The 19,665-nt window shown below is 33.8% G+C and overlaps 1 protein-coding gene across 1 annotated transcript in view; it reads left to right on the top strand.

Moving 5' to 3' along the window:
* LOC145663120 (uncharacterized) overlaps window positions 1-18,608 on the top strand; it is a 33,255-nt gene extending 14,647 nt beyond the window's left edge. Inside the window, exons 4-5 of the mRNA XM_081729405.1 lie at window positions 1,495-1,720; window positions 6,054-18,608. Coding sequence (XP_081585531.1) covers window positions 1,495-1,720; window positions 6,054-6,114 — 287 coding nt within the window. The 3' untranslated portion in view covers window positions 6,115-18,608. The remainder of the gene's footprint in view (window positions 1-1,494; window positions 1,721-6,053) is intronic.
* The last annotated feature ends 1,057 nt before the right edge of the window (window positions 18,609-19,665 follow it).

Raw genomic sequence — 19,665 nt, forward strand, 5'->3', positions numbered from 1 at the left:
GGAAAGTTTGAAGAATAGTTTGTTTTCGTGAATATGCGTAGAAGATAGTAAGTAAAAGAATGTAATTGGTGCACTCTTGAATAATTACCGTGATTTACCCAGAATTATGTACTAACTTCCTAACAGTTTGAGCGATAACTTCCCGTCTTCTTCAGTGAATAAAAACTATTTGATAAATTCTTTTTACAATCTAGATTTGAGTATTACCATCATCATATTAATTACAGGTTGAGAGCAGGTGCAGATTAAAATCGTTTGGATTTTTTTTCAGTACAACAGATTTCTGGATATGCTTAGAAAGACTTGAAAATAGAATAGTTTTGATTGTTACGTATGTGTTTTTGAATAAGCTACGTGTATTGTCCTTCCAATGTAGCTGTTGCTTTTTTCTTTCAATTTTCTGTTTGCATTGTATTGGTTTTCTCTTCAATATTCATGCAATATATTAAAAGTCACTAAGTGAGTCCAAGATAGATTCGAACAAAATGTGTGCGAAGAGGATCTTACGTTGGGAAAGGAACTCAGCAACAGATCCCACATTTTGTCCATGCCAGGTGGGCTTTGTGGAGAACAAACATCGTGAGCGTGGATTTTCTCGAGGTTTCCTCCTGCTTTCTTTATCGCAACAGTCCATTCGTTATCATAACCACAGTCTTTCTTAGCGTCAGGGCGTAATAGTAGGACATTAAACTGACAAGAAAAGGTCGTCGTTCTGAAACAACTAATCGAAGAGAGCTGAGAGTCTGTAAACAATTAGCCATAGCATCCAAAGATCTACACACTTAGAGAGCACATATAGAAAAGACGTCAGCAGATTGAAGTGGAAGAAGAAATAAAAATTCTGAATCTAATAACTGTATTAAGAGTGGTGCACGGTGTCTGAATTGTAGATTTCTCACTTCTCGTGCGAGGTATCCCTGTCTCGAGTCTAGGCTGTATAAACCTGGTGGATAACATCATATTTGTGAGTTCAGTTTCCGTCCACATTCTCATTCACTGTTTTCATAATAATTTAATTTCACTAATCATCAGTGTCCCTTAGTCTAAAGGGCATAATTGCGGGACATCATTATAGTTTTCATTTCAACTGCATTACGATGATTACTGTGAAATATGGACGAACCATGGAAGTAGTGATAAGTGGTCTGAAACATATGTCACTATCAAAGGCATGGTTAACAATTAAAAAGGAAATGAAAAGTAGAAACATCTTTATAATTTGCAGACGAAGTTAATAATTTGGAAGAAACTGAAGAAGTACGAAGACATCGTAATGGTTGAAACAAATGTACAGAAGAATATGGCTTCACAATACTTGAGCGTAAAGTATCCTTTTGGCTGTACTTGAAACTTCTTTAATAAATAAATAAATTATATATATATATGCTATATTAGAGATATTATAGCTATTGTCATTGCCTTTTCTGTATAGTCACTTTTGTCACTGTATATCCTTATCATTAAATGGAAACCCCTCACAATTTTCTTTTACAGAATTCAGGCCACCCAAATCAGCGCAGCCGTTTCTACCGAAATTACCAACTGATTTGAAACCTGATTATTTTGTGAAAGTAATCTCAGCTGAAGGCAGGGTATTGGTTGGTCGAGTGAGATTCGTTGGTAATTTACCTGGGAAAGGTGAATCGTACGTTGGAGTTGAGTTACCTGATGAATCTGGAAATTCAGATGGTACTTTTGAAGGAAGGTTGCTCTTTGACTGGTAAGTGGAACTTTAGAGTATCTTCTAGTCTTGAGAGATGATTCTAGTTATTGTAATATCCGTATACATGAGCAAAATTTAATGCTCTTCCTCTCGTAATGTTATTTTGTTGATAACTTGAAACTGTTTGGTTAATTTGAATAGTTTTATTAACATAAGAAGAATATTCTTTTATACTGTTATCAAAATCAATATTCAAGTAGATAAATTCGTGCGAACTATATTTGTAAAAGAAAACCTACGGGTGGAAAGCAGTTTACTGTCCCATTTTGCGCAGAATTTTTCCTGCATTTTTCGAAGACTTTTAGGCTATAGGATTCTTAATTCAGTTGCAAATCCTTTGGAAGTACCTTCGTAATTGTGAATAAGAACGACTGACTTACAAAAGATTTAAAGTTGATCTATTTCCTGCTCAAGCGTAATTCAGATGTTATTGAGTTAAAGACTCAATTCACCTCATGGAGTGCATGTACATTGATGGAAGATCTGAAAACAATATTTCAGAAGACTTCTGCATTGCTTTTTATCATTTTACTTTGATTGAAATATGTATCTTAAGGGGAAAAGAGATTGATTTTTTTTTTTTTTTTTTGCAAAGAATAACGCTATAAACATACTCTTGCGTGCGAGCAAATGAGGAGGGGGAGAGGGATCCCAACTACCCGAAGGTTAGTCCAGGGGTTTTCTAACTTTTTTGCAGTTGAGGCTCCCCTCAACAACCAAAATCTGAACGCGCCTCCCCTGTCAAAAATTAACTATGTCACAAGCATAAATGCATGTGTCACTAAAAGAAAGACTATTACTATGATAAACTATATTTAATTTATTAGTCAATAATGAAATTATCTCATTAAGACAGGTGATCTACATTGTACACACTGACTACACCTTTTAAAGTTATCAGCCGGTGTCAATATTTATGAATTGTAGTAAGTCATATATGTATTTTAAAATTGAAAAATACGAGCAGAGAGGAAGTTTAAATAATAAAAATCAGTACACTTAACCTTTTTAAGATATGGGTTTTTTAGGTGTTTTTGTTGACTTTCAGTCAAGAAGGTACAGCATCATCCCTAATTATCGTAAGATTATGGTTCATATGTCGTTTTTTCAGAATAGAGTAGGCTTTCAGACAGTGCCACTCACATGTCCCTATCATGTACCTGAGGGGATTTTTTTGAAGGGAAATCGGAATTTTTGACAAAAAAACTTCAAAGTTTGGGGCCCCGTGAGCCCCCCCGGGTCTGCGCACAAACCTGAAAAAATCTTGAAAAATACTACGTAGTGTACTAATTACTTATGACAAATTAGAATTTCTTGTCATAAGTAATTTTCTGTCTTCAATAGTAAGGGCGTAAAAAATTTTACCCATGTTGGGAGAGCATCAAAAAACACCCAAAATTTCCCTAAAATGCACCCTACAAAATTTAAAAATTTCCTGACACGTCCCTAATTATCATAGGATCACGATTCATACGCCGTTCTCTTCAGAATAGAGTAGGCTTTCAGAAAGTACCACTCAAATGTCCCTATCATGTACCCGAGCGGAGCAATAATCGCGAAAGTGGGATTTTTGGTCAAGAAATATCCCTCTTTTACCCTTTAGTCCCTCTGAACTCCCCTTGTGTGTTGACGAAGAGATCCAAAAAAGTTCAGATACAAACTAAAGGGTCCACTCATTGTTTGTGTAAAACTTCAGAAATCTAGGGTTAAAGAGGAGCTCACCGAAAAATGTTGAAGTTAGACCTCACTAAAAAAAAGGGGGGAGGAATTTGTAATGTGATGACGTCATACCCCCTATGTTCCGACGCTCGGAAGCGTATAGACCCTTTCAAGGCTTTCTTCAATGCTCGTCTCTTGTAAAATAAAAATTAAAAAACCGGAACTAAATAGCTTTCTTAGTTTCCTTTTAATCGAATATTGAAGACACTATCATTTCGTAGTAAAAACTACGATATATCTTAAAAGGTTTAAGTATTGAGCGAAGTCAATGACGTGTATGAGCTTATCTTGAGTCACATAATTTATTAAATCTCGGCACATATTTTGAAATGGCAAGACGGCTTCGGCCAATGAAAATAAAACAAATAAGGCTATTCCTGAATGGCGGAAGAAAAGATTACAACTCCAGAATCGTCCCAAAAATAATAATAAAAAATTAAGAGAGGAAATATTAAGCTAACATGGCGTCGCGGGAAATTCCAAAGACATTTAAAAGACATACTATTCTACAGAGATAAAGTAGAAGATCGTTAGTGGCCATCTAACAAGCATTATACACATTTAAGCCAAAGGTGAAAGGGTCATTCCTGATCGTATGTGAGGTGATACATAAGCTTAATCCACTATGTATTAATAAAGAAGGGTGCAGACCTAAGTATGCGCGTTGCATTATAAATATGTTCCTTTGTAGGATAAGTTCTTGCGCCTGCCCTGACAATCGGCGCCTCCGCAGGGTGGCGCGCCGCAGTTTGAAAACCCCTGGGCCAGTCTATTACATGCTAACTACAGGTATTAACTATAAACGTACTTACTGTCGAAGAAGCCAACTGAGCTACTTAATATGTGAATTAAGAAAATTGCTTCTAACGAAAGGGATTTGAAGGAGGACAATGTGATATTGTAATTGTAATTTATAATTCATGTAAATTTTATTTACTAAACATTGATATTTGCAAATTGCAGTTTCATTTTTTACTACTAAGAGGCTAATTTGCGCGTGGTCGCGGTAAAGAATACTTAAATTGAGTACAAACCCGAGTAATTATTCGCAGTTGGTGCCACCTCAGGCTCGGTGCTGAAATTAGGCAATACATTTCAATAAACCGATCTATTGAGCTTGTAACGTTTATTATAATTTGGACTTTTATCAATGGTTATACATATATGTATAACCTTTAATAAAGAACCAGTCATAATAAACGTTCTGAGTTAAGAAAAAATCAGAAACAAATAAGTATTACGTAATTGTTAAGAAAAAGTTAATATATCCATACTCCTTACAAATAGTATATACATAAGGAATGGACAAAAATATGGAAACACCTGAAAAATTGCACATTACCTTTACTAATAGCGAGTAGGACTACTTTTGGTACGCAGAACGGCCTGCAGTCGACGAGGAATGGAGAAATGAAGGTCGCGTATGGTTGTCAAAGGTATGTTGTACCATTCTTCTTTCAAAGCAGCTGCAAGTTGTAGAGATGACAGGTGGGTAGCGGGCTCGCATCTTGTTCTCCAAAACTGACCACAAGGGCTCAATAATATTGAGGTCTGACCATTGTGGAGGTCTTGGCAGATGTAACACTTTATCTTTGTGCTCATCAAAGCAGTCCTGGACAATGTGAGCTGTACGAAAAGAGGCTCCGTCATCTTCAAATACGGCATTACCATCTGGGAACAAAGTTTGCACCACGGAATGCAGCTGGTCATTCAAAATGGTACGTAATCCTTGGCAGTGACATGTCCATGCCAGAATACCAAGATATGGCTGCACAAATCACCACTGGACAACCGTCATTCTTCACTCGTGGTAATAGACAATTTGTATCTTACGCTTGTGCTAGCGTTCTCCACACGTAAATTCGGTCACCACTTGGAAACAATGTAAAGGAAGACTCATCCGACCAGATAACAGTCTTCCAATGCTGCATTGTCCGGTTTTTATGGGCGTTGGACCACTGTCTCCATTTACCAGCATGATCAACAATCACATGTGATTTGGGAATTGCAGATCTGCTTGAGTTCTCTTCTGACTGTTTTGACGCGAACAGGGTTTGTAAGCACTGTATTCAGCTCAGCTATGACTTATGGCGCCGTGGTGATCTTCTGTTTGGTCACAATCCTACCCAATGTGCGTTTGTCTCTATCACGGAACACACTCTTGCGTTCACACTAATGTGGTTTTTCCGGAACACTTGTAGGCAGTCATTATCTTGGAGACTGTGCCTCTTGATACATCAAACATTTCTGCTACTTTCGTCACGGAATTTCCCTCCATCCGCGCACTCACAATTTGCCCTCTTTGAAACTCTGTCAGCTCAGACACGATTCACGATAACCTAAATGGACCGGTCGCTAAGCCATAACTGGCCATCTGTTTGATTGGCCAGATTGTATACCTCACAGGACGTGCCGGTGACAACAGCGACACCTAACATTCAGACGCAAATCGAGTTTGAAATGGCTTCCTCTTTTATACCAGGTGTTTCCATGTTTTTGTCCATTCCCTGTATATATCCATTTCTATTACATACTATAGGATATATCCACATCGTTTATTGTGTTTAAGAATTATTCCATTATCGTTTACGTGTGTGTTTTTTTCTTCCAGTGAACCAAATAAAGCTATCTTCGCTCCTTTCAAGAAGGTAGTAATGGCATGGACCACTTAATTTTCCTTGCAGATAGATAGTAAGTATTATATATGAATTCTGGGTAATATATAAATATGTAAAGTAAAAATATATATATCTATATATTTATTTTTGAAAGTTTTGAAGTAGCATTAGGTGAATGAGATAAACCGTTAATTAAAAGGCATGTTACCTTACTGATTTCTATCTTTTTGTCTATTTTGCTTTCTGAAGTAAATGATTAATGCGTGGCTTTTTGTTGTTCCTGTGTAGATATCAACAGCAAAGCTGTATACTCTATAAAACTATACGCAATAATTACTCGTATACTTCCCTAGTCAAGATGGTAACTTCCTATTAGAATTTCTTGATGATTTATTTTCTAAGTGTGAAGAATATAGAATTGTGGTGCTAAGTTGAATATAAGAAAGATGAAATAATGATTCTGTATATATGAAGCTTCGTAGAGTTAAAGTGAACCATCTCCAAGGCTCAAGTTCTCTTCCATGTAAGGAATATATTTCTCTTAATATTTCCGTATCTTAATGCAAAGGGCGATCGATTTTCCTGCTAGAAGTTTTTTCCATCTGTCACCAGTTTCTGTGTGTATCTTTCATGGAACCTATTTCTCCAGCATATAACCACCTATCGAAGATGTATTGAACTTCCGCAGTTGTGCCAATGTTTGCAGGTGGATCTATAATTCCGACAGTAGCTGCTGTTGCAGCGGTTGAGTTTTGCCGACCTTCTTTAAGAACTTCCACTGGTTAGGATACGCACATTCGATTCCATTCCCGGTGGAAGCTCACGTGATTCATATTCTATTTTAAACTGTAGGATTCCGTGTCATATTAGCTTCAGTGCTGAAAGGGACGTTAAACTCCAAATCAACCCATGAAAGACGAGTCAGTTACACCGAACTCGAGTTTTAACTTGCAGCCTGCTTCTTACACCCTATGCGGAAAAGTAAAATAATAGTTACTTTTCAAATTTCATCATGTCTGCAGAAAATAATCAGCAGTAAAACTATATTATCGATTTTACTGATTTATTGAGTTGTGTCGGCAAGGTGATGGTAGGATGTAACCTATCGGAATCATTATACGGTTTGTGTCTGAGAAGCTGCACTCCCAATGAAGTTTGAACCTGTAAACATAGAAAAACGAGCATTCAAGACATGAAGTTATAGGTGACTATTTGTTTTAATCGCAGATGGAGATGGTTCAGTTTGGCTCTCAATCGGATACTTCAAGAAGTGAACGGGTCATTTATCTTTGCCATTCAGAGGTAAAATAGAAGAGTTTTGTTAAGAGTTTTCTTTTTTCCGATTATTTGGATATCTGAATATTATATATTTTCAAAAACTGTTTTATTTGTATATGTATTTTCTATCTTATGTGACTGTTTTTAGACCGATAATTTTATAGATGGAATAATGTTTGGACTATGCTTACAATATTGTTAGTAAGCTATTATTTCTATTATGGAATCACTAACACAGAAAGATTATTGTCGTAAAGCTGTTGAAAGCTTTAAGATTCAGAAATACGTAAATGAATAGAATTATAAACATAAAAATAGTCTTTATCCATTGAAAGAAAGCAGGTAAAAATTTATTTAAAATACTTTCTACGCAAGATTGTAACCAATAATTGTAGTTGTCTAATTTTTGTGATTTCTTAAATGAGAATCTAAGAGCGAAAATAGGAATGGTGAGATAGAAATAATAAAATGGCATACTGTACTATAATGATTATTGCTGTAATGATTATTGCAGCAAAATGTTAAAGTGAGAGGGTAAAAAAAATCAATAAGAGAATATATAGAATAAATAATCATTTTGGATTTTATTTTTGTTTAATTAGAGGAAGTTTCTAGACCAGAGATGATGATTAATGGTGTGGTGTACAGTAAAAGGGTGTTACTTTGAATTTCTTTTTTGAATGTTATGAATATTGTTGTTTTGTTGTTGACAACTTTGATATTGTTTTCGGTTCTAGAATTAACACAGGCAGTTAGAGAATTAACAATAGATGGAGTTATTCTTATTAGTTGAATATACCAATTTTAATGTAATCAGTTGTTGATTACAGTTTGAGTTAAACTATTTCAGGTTATTTCCTCCCCACACTGCTTAATGTGAGAGTTTTTTTTACTTGTAACCCAAAGTGATCCTGATTTACAATGACAGCAGATTGAAGGACGCCAACCAAATAGGTCGTTAACTTCCTTCATGTTGCATTTTCTTCTATCATTTTGCATAGCATTTATCAATCAAGTTAACTATTATAGGTAAAGCTATTGAGGAGCTATTATTATATTGAGTGACTCGGGACTCCATTACACATCGGTTGGATTTAGCGCGTCACAAAATTTGCAATATAACGTCAATAATGCAAATTTAGCGTTTTGCAATGAACAGTCCTTCACAACTTGTTTCACAGATTCATTTCCACATTTTTTTAAAAATGTTTGCATTACGATTGCAAGTTTTTCGTGGACAGATATTTAATAAGACCCCAGACAACAAGTAGAGCTTTGCCATTAGAAAAGCAAAGTAACTTGTCTAAAAAGTAGTGTATGAGGTGACATTTGTATCGGTTGCTAATGATGTTGTTACTAGTACTTGACAGTTCTCAAAAATTTATACTAAATGACAGTGCAGTCAGCTTTACTATCAAACAATAGAATCTGTGTATTCTTAAATATTCTAGGCTTTTTAAGTTCCGAAAGAACTCTTCCAGCGGGGACATTAACTGATGATTAACCCAAATTACAAATATGCATAATATGAGTCAGGCTTCGTGAAAGCGATAAAAGAAATGCAGAATTATCTTAGTTCTCTAACGGTCTTAGTGTGTTAATTTCGCCATTAGGATATATTTATGTTGAAGTATGATAGACTATTTTTTCACTATTGTTTACTCTTTATGAATTTATGTATTCAACAAGATCGTTAGAAACACATTCCCAGATAATATAATTGATTGTTTCAATATATGCATGACACGCTTTTCGTATGAGTTGGCAGGTTTTCAGTATATCTATTGGATAAACAGGATCAATAAAGAGACAGATCTATAAATATTCTTGTCATTAGCACTATAGAGTGGAATTTAGCTAGCAATTCTGTGGCTATACAGTTATCACTTCAATCTTGTACCTCTTTTGAAACCTCGCAATATGTGGGAAGATCATATAGCAGGTATATAAATGACATTAAGGGAGACAATTTGGAAAATTTTAAAGAAAGTGATACTTGCTTGTCAGTACTCTGAAATGAAATGAAATCTTTCAGTTTAATGGCCAATGATTTATGTCCTTAAGGCTAAGGAAGACGGATGAGTAAGGCAAGTGAATGATGATGGAAGAATTGGTGGAATGAGAATTTGGAAGGAAACGGGAGCACCCGGAGAAAAACCCACAGAGACGATGTTCTCCACCACAAACTTATTGGCCGGGGATCAAAACAGAGACCCCATGCAACAGAGGTAAGCGTTCTACCACCGACCTACCGTGTCCCCCTGTTAAGAATGGAACGCATGCAATTTCAGATTGATACATTCTTACACTAGAGATTATTCGATAGTCCGTACTTCATCTGGGAAAACCTTTTCCGCAACGTTTTAAATCTAAATTGGGTACTACCAGTTAATTTAAAGATAACTTTCTTTAGAATATTATATCTGGCTCGTAATTCATTACTGTTTCTGCTGTATACTCTCAAAATTTATTTTCCCACATATTGTGATAATCGTAACTGAAATTTATCTTGACTCTTCTTCGTATAGTCATAATAGTTTGTTTTGTGATTAAGATTACAATTGCCCACATGCTCCTGGATTTAATTCCCGGTGGGAGAGCATATCGAATGCAGTAGTGCTTCGAATTGTAGGTCTAAGTCTCATATAGCCTCGCTGCTAAACTTCAAAAAAACAATAAAATCAGCTCCGAAATGTAACAAGAATTTCGAAACTTCTTAGATAGCAAATCAAAAAGCAGTCTGGCATTCATAACGCACACATCAACTAGTCCGCAGTAAATGTGTAGCCAGTAGCGTAACTAGAATTTCGAAGGGCGGTATAGATTGACGATAGTGATTTCTACGTTTACTGATTGATATAGTCAACCTGAATTCTAAAGAAAACTAATAAAGAAAAGCAGGGCAGGAAAGATTTGTATATGCCATGAATTTGTATACTATTGAACTAAAGTAATGAGTAAGTACAAATACCTGAAAGGAGTTTGAGCATACATTTTGAACTTAAAAATGACTTTCATTCTGTGCGTAATACGTTGTTCTAGTAAGTAGTTACATCTAATTCAGCTATTATTATTATTGTCTGATAAGTATGTTATTTGAAAACTTTGTTATATTTCGGTAGAATCAGTTTTCTGTATTTAGTGGGCACAATCAAATAATTAGTTTCGGATTCTTGTATGTGTTTTATATTTCTCATTGTGTCTTGTTATTTATTTCTTTTTAATGTATTACAATGTTTTGTACTGATTGTTCTATTAGTGTATTAAAAAAGAATTGAAAATCATTACTGGCCAATAACATGGGTACTATCATACCAAACTGGAAGGCCTATGTTTTACGAAGTGTGCCATAGTGCTGCATGAGTTATATAATATTTGTTAAGAGATTGACATGTGCAATAATATGAAAGTATTAAACATTGTTATCTTCTTACTTAGTTGGTTTTCTCAGTTTTTCTTATTGAATATGATTTATATTCTATAGTTATATTCAACATTTTTACTATTATGTGTAATTTTAATTCCCTGTTACAGACTTGGTGTGTTTTCTTATTTATGCTTATCGATGGATTTCACGAATAAAAACATTACAAATAATTTTTAATTTGAGTAAAGTCGTACTTAAGAACAGCAAATTTACTCTTTCGTAATGCGATTGGTTTCTACTCTGTATATTTTTTTTCTTTGAGTATTGTATTTTTAATTAGTGATGCAATGATAATAGTAATATGTTTGTTTTAATAAATATTTAAATTGATTGACTTAAGCTGCTCAAACTACAGGTTATTTAGAAAACCACAATAATCTGTGAAGTACTACTTATCAGTAGAGTTTTGTGAAAGTAGTGTCTGTAATGTTTCTGTTGAAATTGCTGTCCTTGGTCAGGAAATAAGGATGGGTTGGTTGCTTTTAGGTTGCGTGCAGAAAAGTGGAAACTGAGCATTTTGAAAGTTTTCTGTCAGTTATGTTTAAATTCAAAGAAAACTGTGTATTTAAATATTCATGATAGATGAAATTTGTCCTTAGATGTTGAGTGTTGCCAACAGTTTTGTTTTGTTTTTAGTGTATCCAACAACAATTCATTTATCATGGAGATTTAAACACGTTGTTCCTTTGAATATTATCACTTTTGACAATGCTATTTTAAATTCTTCAGTTTTTACTTCTCTTTCCATAAGTTGTAAAAACCTTATCCTTTCTGCGTAACCAAGACAGCAATTTTCAGCCGAGTATTGAAAGTATTACTTCTACTCATAAAGGATATATATACCTAGGTACGAGGTATGATCAAAAAATACGGTGAATAATTTTATCAGAAATAAAGTAATAAGCTTACATGGAATTTGATTTAATCTCCTTCAAAGAATTGTTCTTGGCTAGCAATGCACTTATTCCAATGTTGAATTTATGACTGGAAGCATTTCTGGAAGGCTTCTTTTGGAAGGGCGTTCAGCTACTTTGTCATGGTCCTCTCAATGTCGGAATACTGTCAAAACGTTTCATACCACTTGTAAATAGTGTTTAATGCCACCGCTTTATCACCATGCACTGATTTTGATATTTCGCGAGCTTCGTTGGCACTTTTTATGCAGCTTAGTGTTGGTGCACGACGGACACTTTTAACACGTTTTCACTCTTCTGCTTCTGGAAGCCAATTAACGTGTCATAATTTGTTCAAACTCGACACTCACAGTACTAAAGGTTTAGGCTACCATGCCTAGTAGTTGAAATTGATATAACGTCGATAGATAACATGTGCAGTTACATTCACCGTACTTTGTGATCACACTTTGTATAAGTAAAATTGTTCATATTGGTTTGCGTCTTCAATACGTATAACGAATATAAGCTCCATTTTCTTTTAACAATTTTTTTTTTTTTTTTTTTTTTTTTTTTTTTGTAAGTGTTACTCTGTTGACCTTCAGTTCGTATTTATCTACCCTTAGTGGTAAGCACAGTAACTTTTTTCAAATTGTTTAGTTTAACTCTGTACTTAAATATTTCTGAATGAAAGTTTGGTATTTGTTAATTATAGTAAGAGTTTCGTTGCATCTTTTTTTTAGTAATTCTGTTTTCATTTCTCCAGTGTTAGAGTAGGTAAGAAGTTGGTGCGAGTTGTGATGATTCTGGCATTTGATCGTTGTGACTGATGCAGGTCAGGTAAATAATTTTGCCCCACCATAACTTGCGAATTCTTGGATTGTGTGATAAACCAATTTCTGATTTAGAACTGTTTTGACATATACAGGGTGTCCCTAGAGGAAGTGGCAAAATTTGGGAAATGGTAGTATGGGTGATTGTAAGCAAAAAGAAAAAAAAAAAAAGTTTATTTGAACGTAAGTCCTAGTCTCAACGGTTTAAAAGCTACGTGTTGTAAACCATTTTTGATCATATGTTGCTTATTCTTCGCCCTGTAGTTACTTTACAGAGATGAGATACAGCGCATTTGAAAGGCGGTGGAATGGCTTTTCTAACGGTATGCAATGTGTGTAGTGGTGTCTTTGGAAAAGAAATTACTGAGGAAATTTTGGGAAAGTTTATATTAGTGAAATAATAGTGAAGGGAATTGGGTGGCAACACTGATTCCCAAATTTTCCTCAATAAATTCTTTATTAAAGACACTACTGCAATCCGTTGCATACTGTTGGAAAACCATTCCATTGCCTTTCAAGTGTCCTACATCTCACGTCTGGAGAAAACCTACAGGATGAACAATAAGCAACATAAGGTCAAAAATGGTTCACAACCTGTAGCACTCAAACCGTAGAGAATAAGACATATGTTTATCTGAAGTTTTTGCTTAAAATCACCCATATTACCCTTTCCCACAGTATTGCCACTTCCTCATGGGTGTATCAAGTTTGGGGCCGTAGGCCAACAAGAACTCATCTCTTGATATATTTCGTCACAGAAAAATGAGAGGAAAGTGTGTGAGTAATGTTAAAGCTGCAAGTGGAAGGAAATGCAGAATAGAACATGATATCCCATGTCTTGTGAGAAATCCTGTTTCCGTTAAAAATTCTGCTTTCCACTAAATATAATGTTTTACTTTGAAAATAATCCTGTTTTTCCTCTAATTTTGCACAAGAAAGAAAAAAAAACTATTCTCTGTTAAAGTCCACTGCTTAATAACGTGACACTATCATACGTTGCGAAGGCATTGGAATATAGTAAACGCATTTCATGATTTGGAGTTGAATTTTATATGTGTTCATAAGGTAAAATTTGCTAAGAGGGTTTAGCATTACCGTGGCCAAACTCATTAGTGTTGTGATATTACTAAATCAAAAAATGTCTTAAGTATATAGTTAAAAACTTTCGATCCTTCATAGATCGTGGTCAAATAGGAATGAATAAGAAAGAAATAAGACATATTGTCTTACGCGCTAAGATGGAATATAATATTATCTGGATAACGAAAAAAAATGGTTGGAAGTCAAAAGTAGCTAAAGAGAAGTAAGAGAAAGATTCATTTAACGAAATGTTAACATTAGCGGGTATGCATTCATGATGTAGCTATTGTTGCATATTGATTTCTTAAAATTTGTGGAAGAACTTTTATAAAATGCATAAGAATTTACTTGAAAGATTCCCAGAATTTGAAGACAGTGTGTATTGATAAATTTTGTTTGTTTATTATGTTGTGCTATAAAGAAGCCATCAGGAGATGGTCCCTGAAGTTTCTTGCTAGGTGCGGAAGAAAAACGCAGTCCCTACTTTGGTGCTAGTGTTATCAGCCACGGTCACTCTGTTTTACATCATGAAGAAAACTGCCATTATACATGTACCGAAAAAGCCTTGATAGGTGAGTAGTGACAACGCCGCTGCGAGATGTCAGATACCTCTTGCTGGCTCCTCTATGGGCATGACAAATATGTATGTCACTAATGTTTCAGTTTTATAGACTATTTTGTCTTTTCTCTATTTTTTTTTCAATGTTCGCTTATTATTGTTAACTAATAGCTAGTGATCTAAATTTCATATCACTGGAAAAATACATTTTTCTCTCTTTAAATTCAATATCTTGATATGTTAATATATAAGGAAGAATTTCGAAGAAGTTTTGTGATTAGCTATATTCAGTGCATGACAGTCTTTTTTGTTAACTTACAAAATATATAATTATTGGTTTGTTACAAGTTTGCAGTATTACGTTGTTATTTCACATGAAATGTAAACCTGATTTTAATTTAGTCTGCAGCATAAAAGGGAAAGAAAAAAAATGCTCAGATAAATTGTCAATTTTTAATTAAAGCACCATCCTTCATGCGAGTTTGTAGATAAGAAAAATAAGTATTTGATAAGGAATGTTTATGTATTTGTTTTAGTTTTTAGTTTAGAGAAATCTTAAAGAAATCGTAAAGTAATTCTAGAGCAAAACTAGAATAGAATTAATAATCTTAAATACATATTTAATCATAGACTTAACATTGGTTACGATAAATGAGTAAATAAATAAAGCAAAGTTAGCTATCGAACAATGGAAACGCTTATCTGCCAGTGGTATTCCTGTTTCGGAAATATAAGTTAGGTAAATAAACCATCTACGTGCGAAGTAGAATGTGTCTAAATGGCTGACAAGTTTTAAATGTAGTAGTTTTGAAGCGAAGCTCTAGGATCTAGCGATTAATACTTACATATATACACTGTGTAGGTAAGTCTCTTTTTATGTAATTTATTTTAGCCGTGTGCTGTTAGAAAATGGTTATAGTTTTCTGTAAGAGGAGTACAGCAAACACAGCTTCAGTTTGTTGGTACTGTACAAGTTTACAGATATATTTGAGCACTTGTGATAAGTGATATGAAGTAACTTTTTGCTAAGGCGCGGATAATTTGTATATTTATATATTTAAAGAGAAGGGTTCATAAACTTTGTAATAGTCAGAAAAAGAAGCGCACATGACGATTGATAAAGTGAGGCCAAACGTAGAATATTCGTAGTTCCATGAGTTTTTAGATCATAATAAAGTGCACGTACGATGTATCAAAAGACAAAAATAATAATAAAGAGAAATGTAATTAGACTTTAAAAGAAACTGTGTATTGTTTTTGAATCAATGTTTCATTGGAGATTTGTTAATTAGATCTTCTTTAGCCAATGAAGAATGCTTGCTCTCAAAATTTAGATTTATATATATATAAATATATGCACTCACACATAGTTTCACATGTAGCCGTGTTAGTTGTTTTCTTTGTTGTTCTTGTATGTTAAGAAGCACATTGTACTGTTTGAAACACCGAGTGGCTGTGATGCTGAAAGAAATGAACAATCATTGTATAACGACGATAGGAGGTAACAAAATAACTGTATAGTTTTTTTCTAAATCATTTAATGAATGGTTTCTTTTACTCAATATAGGATAAGTGCGTCTTCTTTTTAACAAATTTCAAATTACTTGCTGAATGAGTGAGTTTTTATTTATTTATTTTTAATATCTTTACACAAGCTTGTGTACCTTTAACGTACTTTATTAACTTTATAGTAAATTGAAAACAAATTATACTTCACAATATACGAATTAGATTGTGCGAAGGAAAGTTTTATTGTAAAAAGTGTTTACCTCAGTGAATTTATTCAAAACTATTTGCTAAGAAGATATGATGAAATCGCAGAAGAAAACAGGAACAAGATCAGAAATCAACACTTAGGAAGAGGTGTGTATCATAGCGTTCACAGCGTTTCCTTTTCATAAATAACTCAAACTCATCAAGTTTTAATCCATGCTCCTATAGACTATAAGCTCGAAAGAAAGTAACAGCTCAGTTCATCCGAAGTTCAGCAAGTTCTTTCATAAATAGAACACTAGAAAAATAAGGCATATACTTTTTAAGAACGAATTACAGTTTGTTCCATTAGGCTCTAAATGTTACGTATTGCTAGAACTTCAGTTTGTTTGTCGAATATATTTAAAAGAACCACCGGATCTACTGTTTCGTTTTAATTCACTCGTTTGCGGGGAAACCTTATTAGTCCGTAAATGTTACGAAGCGCAAAGAACATTTATTTACATTTTCACCCATCTAAACTTCATAAGATATAGATTTTTGCTTTTTTACCTAAACTCTTCTGCTAAGTGAGCTTTCGGGCTAGGGTGAAGTTGATGCTTATCAGATTAAATCTGAAGAAATAGAGAAAACTTTACTCTATGAATGAAATTTGGATGTCTTCTACACCTATCTTCAGAAATATGATGGAATATGGCGAATGCTCTATATACGATGCTCTTTTGTTTCCGTGTTAAAGTTGCCAGGTCATTAATCTATTCTAAACTAGTGGGTGACGTAAAAGTTACTGCTCCTCATCTTCTATTTGAATTTATCAATGATGTAGCATGACTTGTTAAAGTTGTTGAAATGTGTGTTAAGTGATAGATTTCGCTAATATTAAACGATTCAAAATCGCAGGTTGAAAGAAATATTTCGTTTTATAAATAGAACAAGAAATAGATCACTTCACAGTCTACATCATCATTAATGATATCAAAAATAAATGGACAGTAACTTTCAGACTGCTCACTAAGTTGACGTAGATTAGTGACTTGGTAAGTATGATGCAAACAAAATTTTTTGCCATATTTTGACAGATAGTTTTTACATTTTTTTCTTCTTTCTTCATATTTAATCTTCTGTCTATTTCCGTGTATTTAACCTTATATCCAGTAAATTTCACACTATTCTAAAAATGTAACCGTAGGCAGAAGCTCGGATTTTTTTTTTTATTAGTTATTTGTTTTTGGAAAACCTAAAGGACTTATGTAAGCGAAAATATTTGTCCCACGAACTTCGAACTTTATTTTATTGTCGCGGAAAATGAAGGACTAAATCACGGAAAATGAGAATTTGAATACTACTAAACATTTTATGATAATTTCTGAGTTCGCTCATCTTCGAACAAATGATTGAGCAGTATTGGCTGTTTGACTCAGATCAGTCGAACATTGCTGCTGACAACTTGTTAGTGTTCACGCTATACCATTCGTTGTTGGTTTAGTACTTGACTTTATTGTTATTTTTAACGGTTTTACGATTAAGTTTGTGTATTCAGCCGACTTAAATTTGTTGCTTTTTTTTTGTCGCACAACGGAAAATCAAATGATAAGATCCTTACCCAGAAGTTAGGTAACATCTTAATAAATAAGGCAGCAATCGAAGTAAATCACTTTTACCCTCATCTTGGAAATCCTTGGCCTGGATGTGCATCAGATGATCGTTGATTAGATAGTACATGTTAATAGACCGGTAGATATTAAGAAAACTAATTAATTTCAATCAAAGAATTAAAGTTAAATCGAAAATATTTTTTCAGTATTCATGTAAAACATTAACTAATAATACTTTTGAACTGTTGAAGTTCATGAAATTGTTTGATGAACAAAAACAATGCAACAGTTTGGGTAGTTTGTGGTAAGTACTTACTTCTGTTCTTAAGCAGTAGAGATACTCTTTTCTTCTTTAATTTGTGTTCCTTGAGCCTTCATTGGAAATAAAACCATGTTAAAGAAGGAGAAAAAAAAACTTGAAACAACAGAAATGTTTTTGATTATCATCTGTATACTGCCCACTTTTGAACAGTTGTTACAACTATTAATACATTGTTTGAAGCAAATGTGAATTGCCTGTAAAAAATGTGTATCTTTTTCTGTGCGTTTTCTATTATCTTCGTGCGCGCACACGTAACTAGTTTTGTTTTCTAGTGATAGGTATGTTACTGAAAAACGGTAAAAGACAAGTGAGGAGATGAATAGAAGTGTGTAGTGAGAAACTAGACGGGTTTAAAAATAAGTTATAAAATAAAATAAAAAGAGAGAGAAATGATAAGAAATAATAATTGAGACATATTTAGGTAGAATTGTTGAAGAATCTATCAACACAAAGCGGGAAATAGTTTGTAGATGCATTTCTTTTGATTTCATTGCATTATTCTTGTGTAATAACTATAAAATGATGTTGTACAGAATGTCTCCTTTTAGGTAGATATCAGTAGGTTCTCAAACCTCTGGCCCATGCTGAACAAGTGGACAACAATAGTATATACATGTAGTGTGTTGTCATAACGAATAATAATTAAGCTGTATTTTGTTATCAGTATTCATTTTTAAATCAAACTATGGTCTATTTACGTCAAGTGTTCTGAAGAGATGGCGGAACGTATTGAATTACTGGCTGTGGCGTAGATATATTCACATAAGATGGTATATATTTCATTCTGTGAAAATATTGTCTTATACATTTAGAAATCTTCATATGTTGTAATCTCAAATTGTAATCCTGTCATTTTTCCAAATTGATGAACAGATATCATTTTTCCGAACAGCTCATGATCCGAAATCCAATCTTACGTGGTAATTGAAACTAAATCCTGCTAAATATTTGGGGTTTTGTGAGTAAAGAATGCGGTCAAGAGATGTCATAATGACAATCAAACACATCATCATAGTATGCCTTGATTGGTGATGATTTGATCCCTTCTCACGAGACTTAAGGTGAAGTTATGTCCGTCATTTGTTTGATATGTTGCTCGTGTCAAAACTTGAAATAAATATTCTTTTCTTCAGGATTTTGAAATATCAACTATCGTCACATTGTTAAAGAAATATTTTAATTTCTGTATTAAGTAAGATTTCCAATTCAGCTTCAGTCCTCTTCGGTAGCCTTGTGGGACTCCTTAATAAATTTTTCTGCGGTGTCGTCTGCGTAGTATAGACCAACCAGTGTGATAAGGTTGCCTTCATTACCAGTATTTTTGTTTTTGTAAGGACTCATATACAATATTGTTAAGAATACCGACATCGTTTGCAATAATACCAGGGTATATACTTAATATTGTTTTCCTCTTCTTTTTTCTCGAATAAATTTCGTATATCACAAAACCTAACATTAAAGAAGTGAACTACATGTGTCTGATAACTTCGAGTAAAGTATTATAGTATGACACTTCTCGATATTTAGGTAGTTCCAGACAACCGTTGCTACTATATTTAACATCGGTCAAACCATGTTTAATCCTAATGCAGAATATATTAAATAACACAAGAAATTCACTGTCAATCAAATTTATAGCATCTTACGTGTACGTTGACAGTGAGACAGATAAGCTGTTCCTGTTCCACCTTGAAAATAGCATTTATAATGTTAATACAATAATATATCTCACGACATCTGCTATACACAAAGTGGAAGAAATATGACATCTGTAATATAGTCTTACTTTCCATTGCTAAGGAAAACGTCTGCTTAATTTTCTCTCTCAAATTTGTAGTATTGTTTTAGTTTTCTGGATATTTTGCTATAAATAGATAGTATGATATATGATACCTATCTGTACTA

Source organism: Thermobia domestica, chromosome 10 (genome assembly GCF_964235325.1).
Source record: "Thermobia domestica chromosome 10, izTheDome1.hap1.1, whole genome shotgun sequence".
NCBI classification, from domain to species: Eukaryota; Metazoa; Arthropoda; class Insecta; order Zygentoma; family Lepismatidae; genus Thermobia; species Thermobia domestica.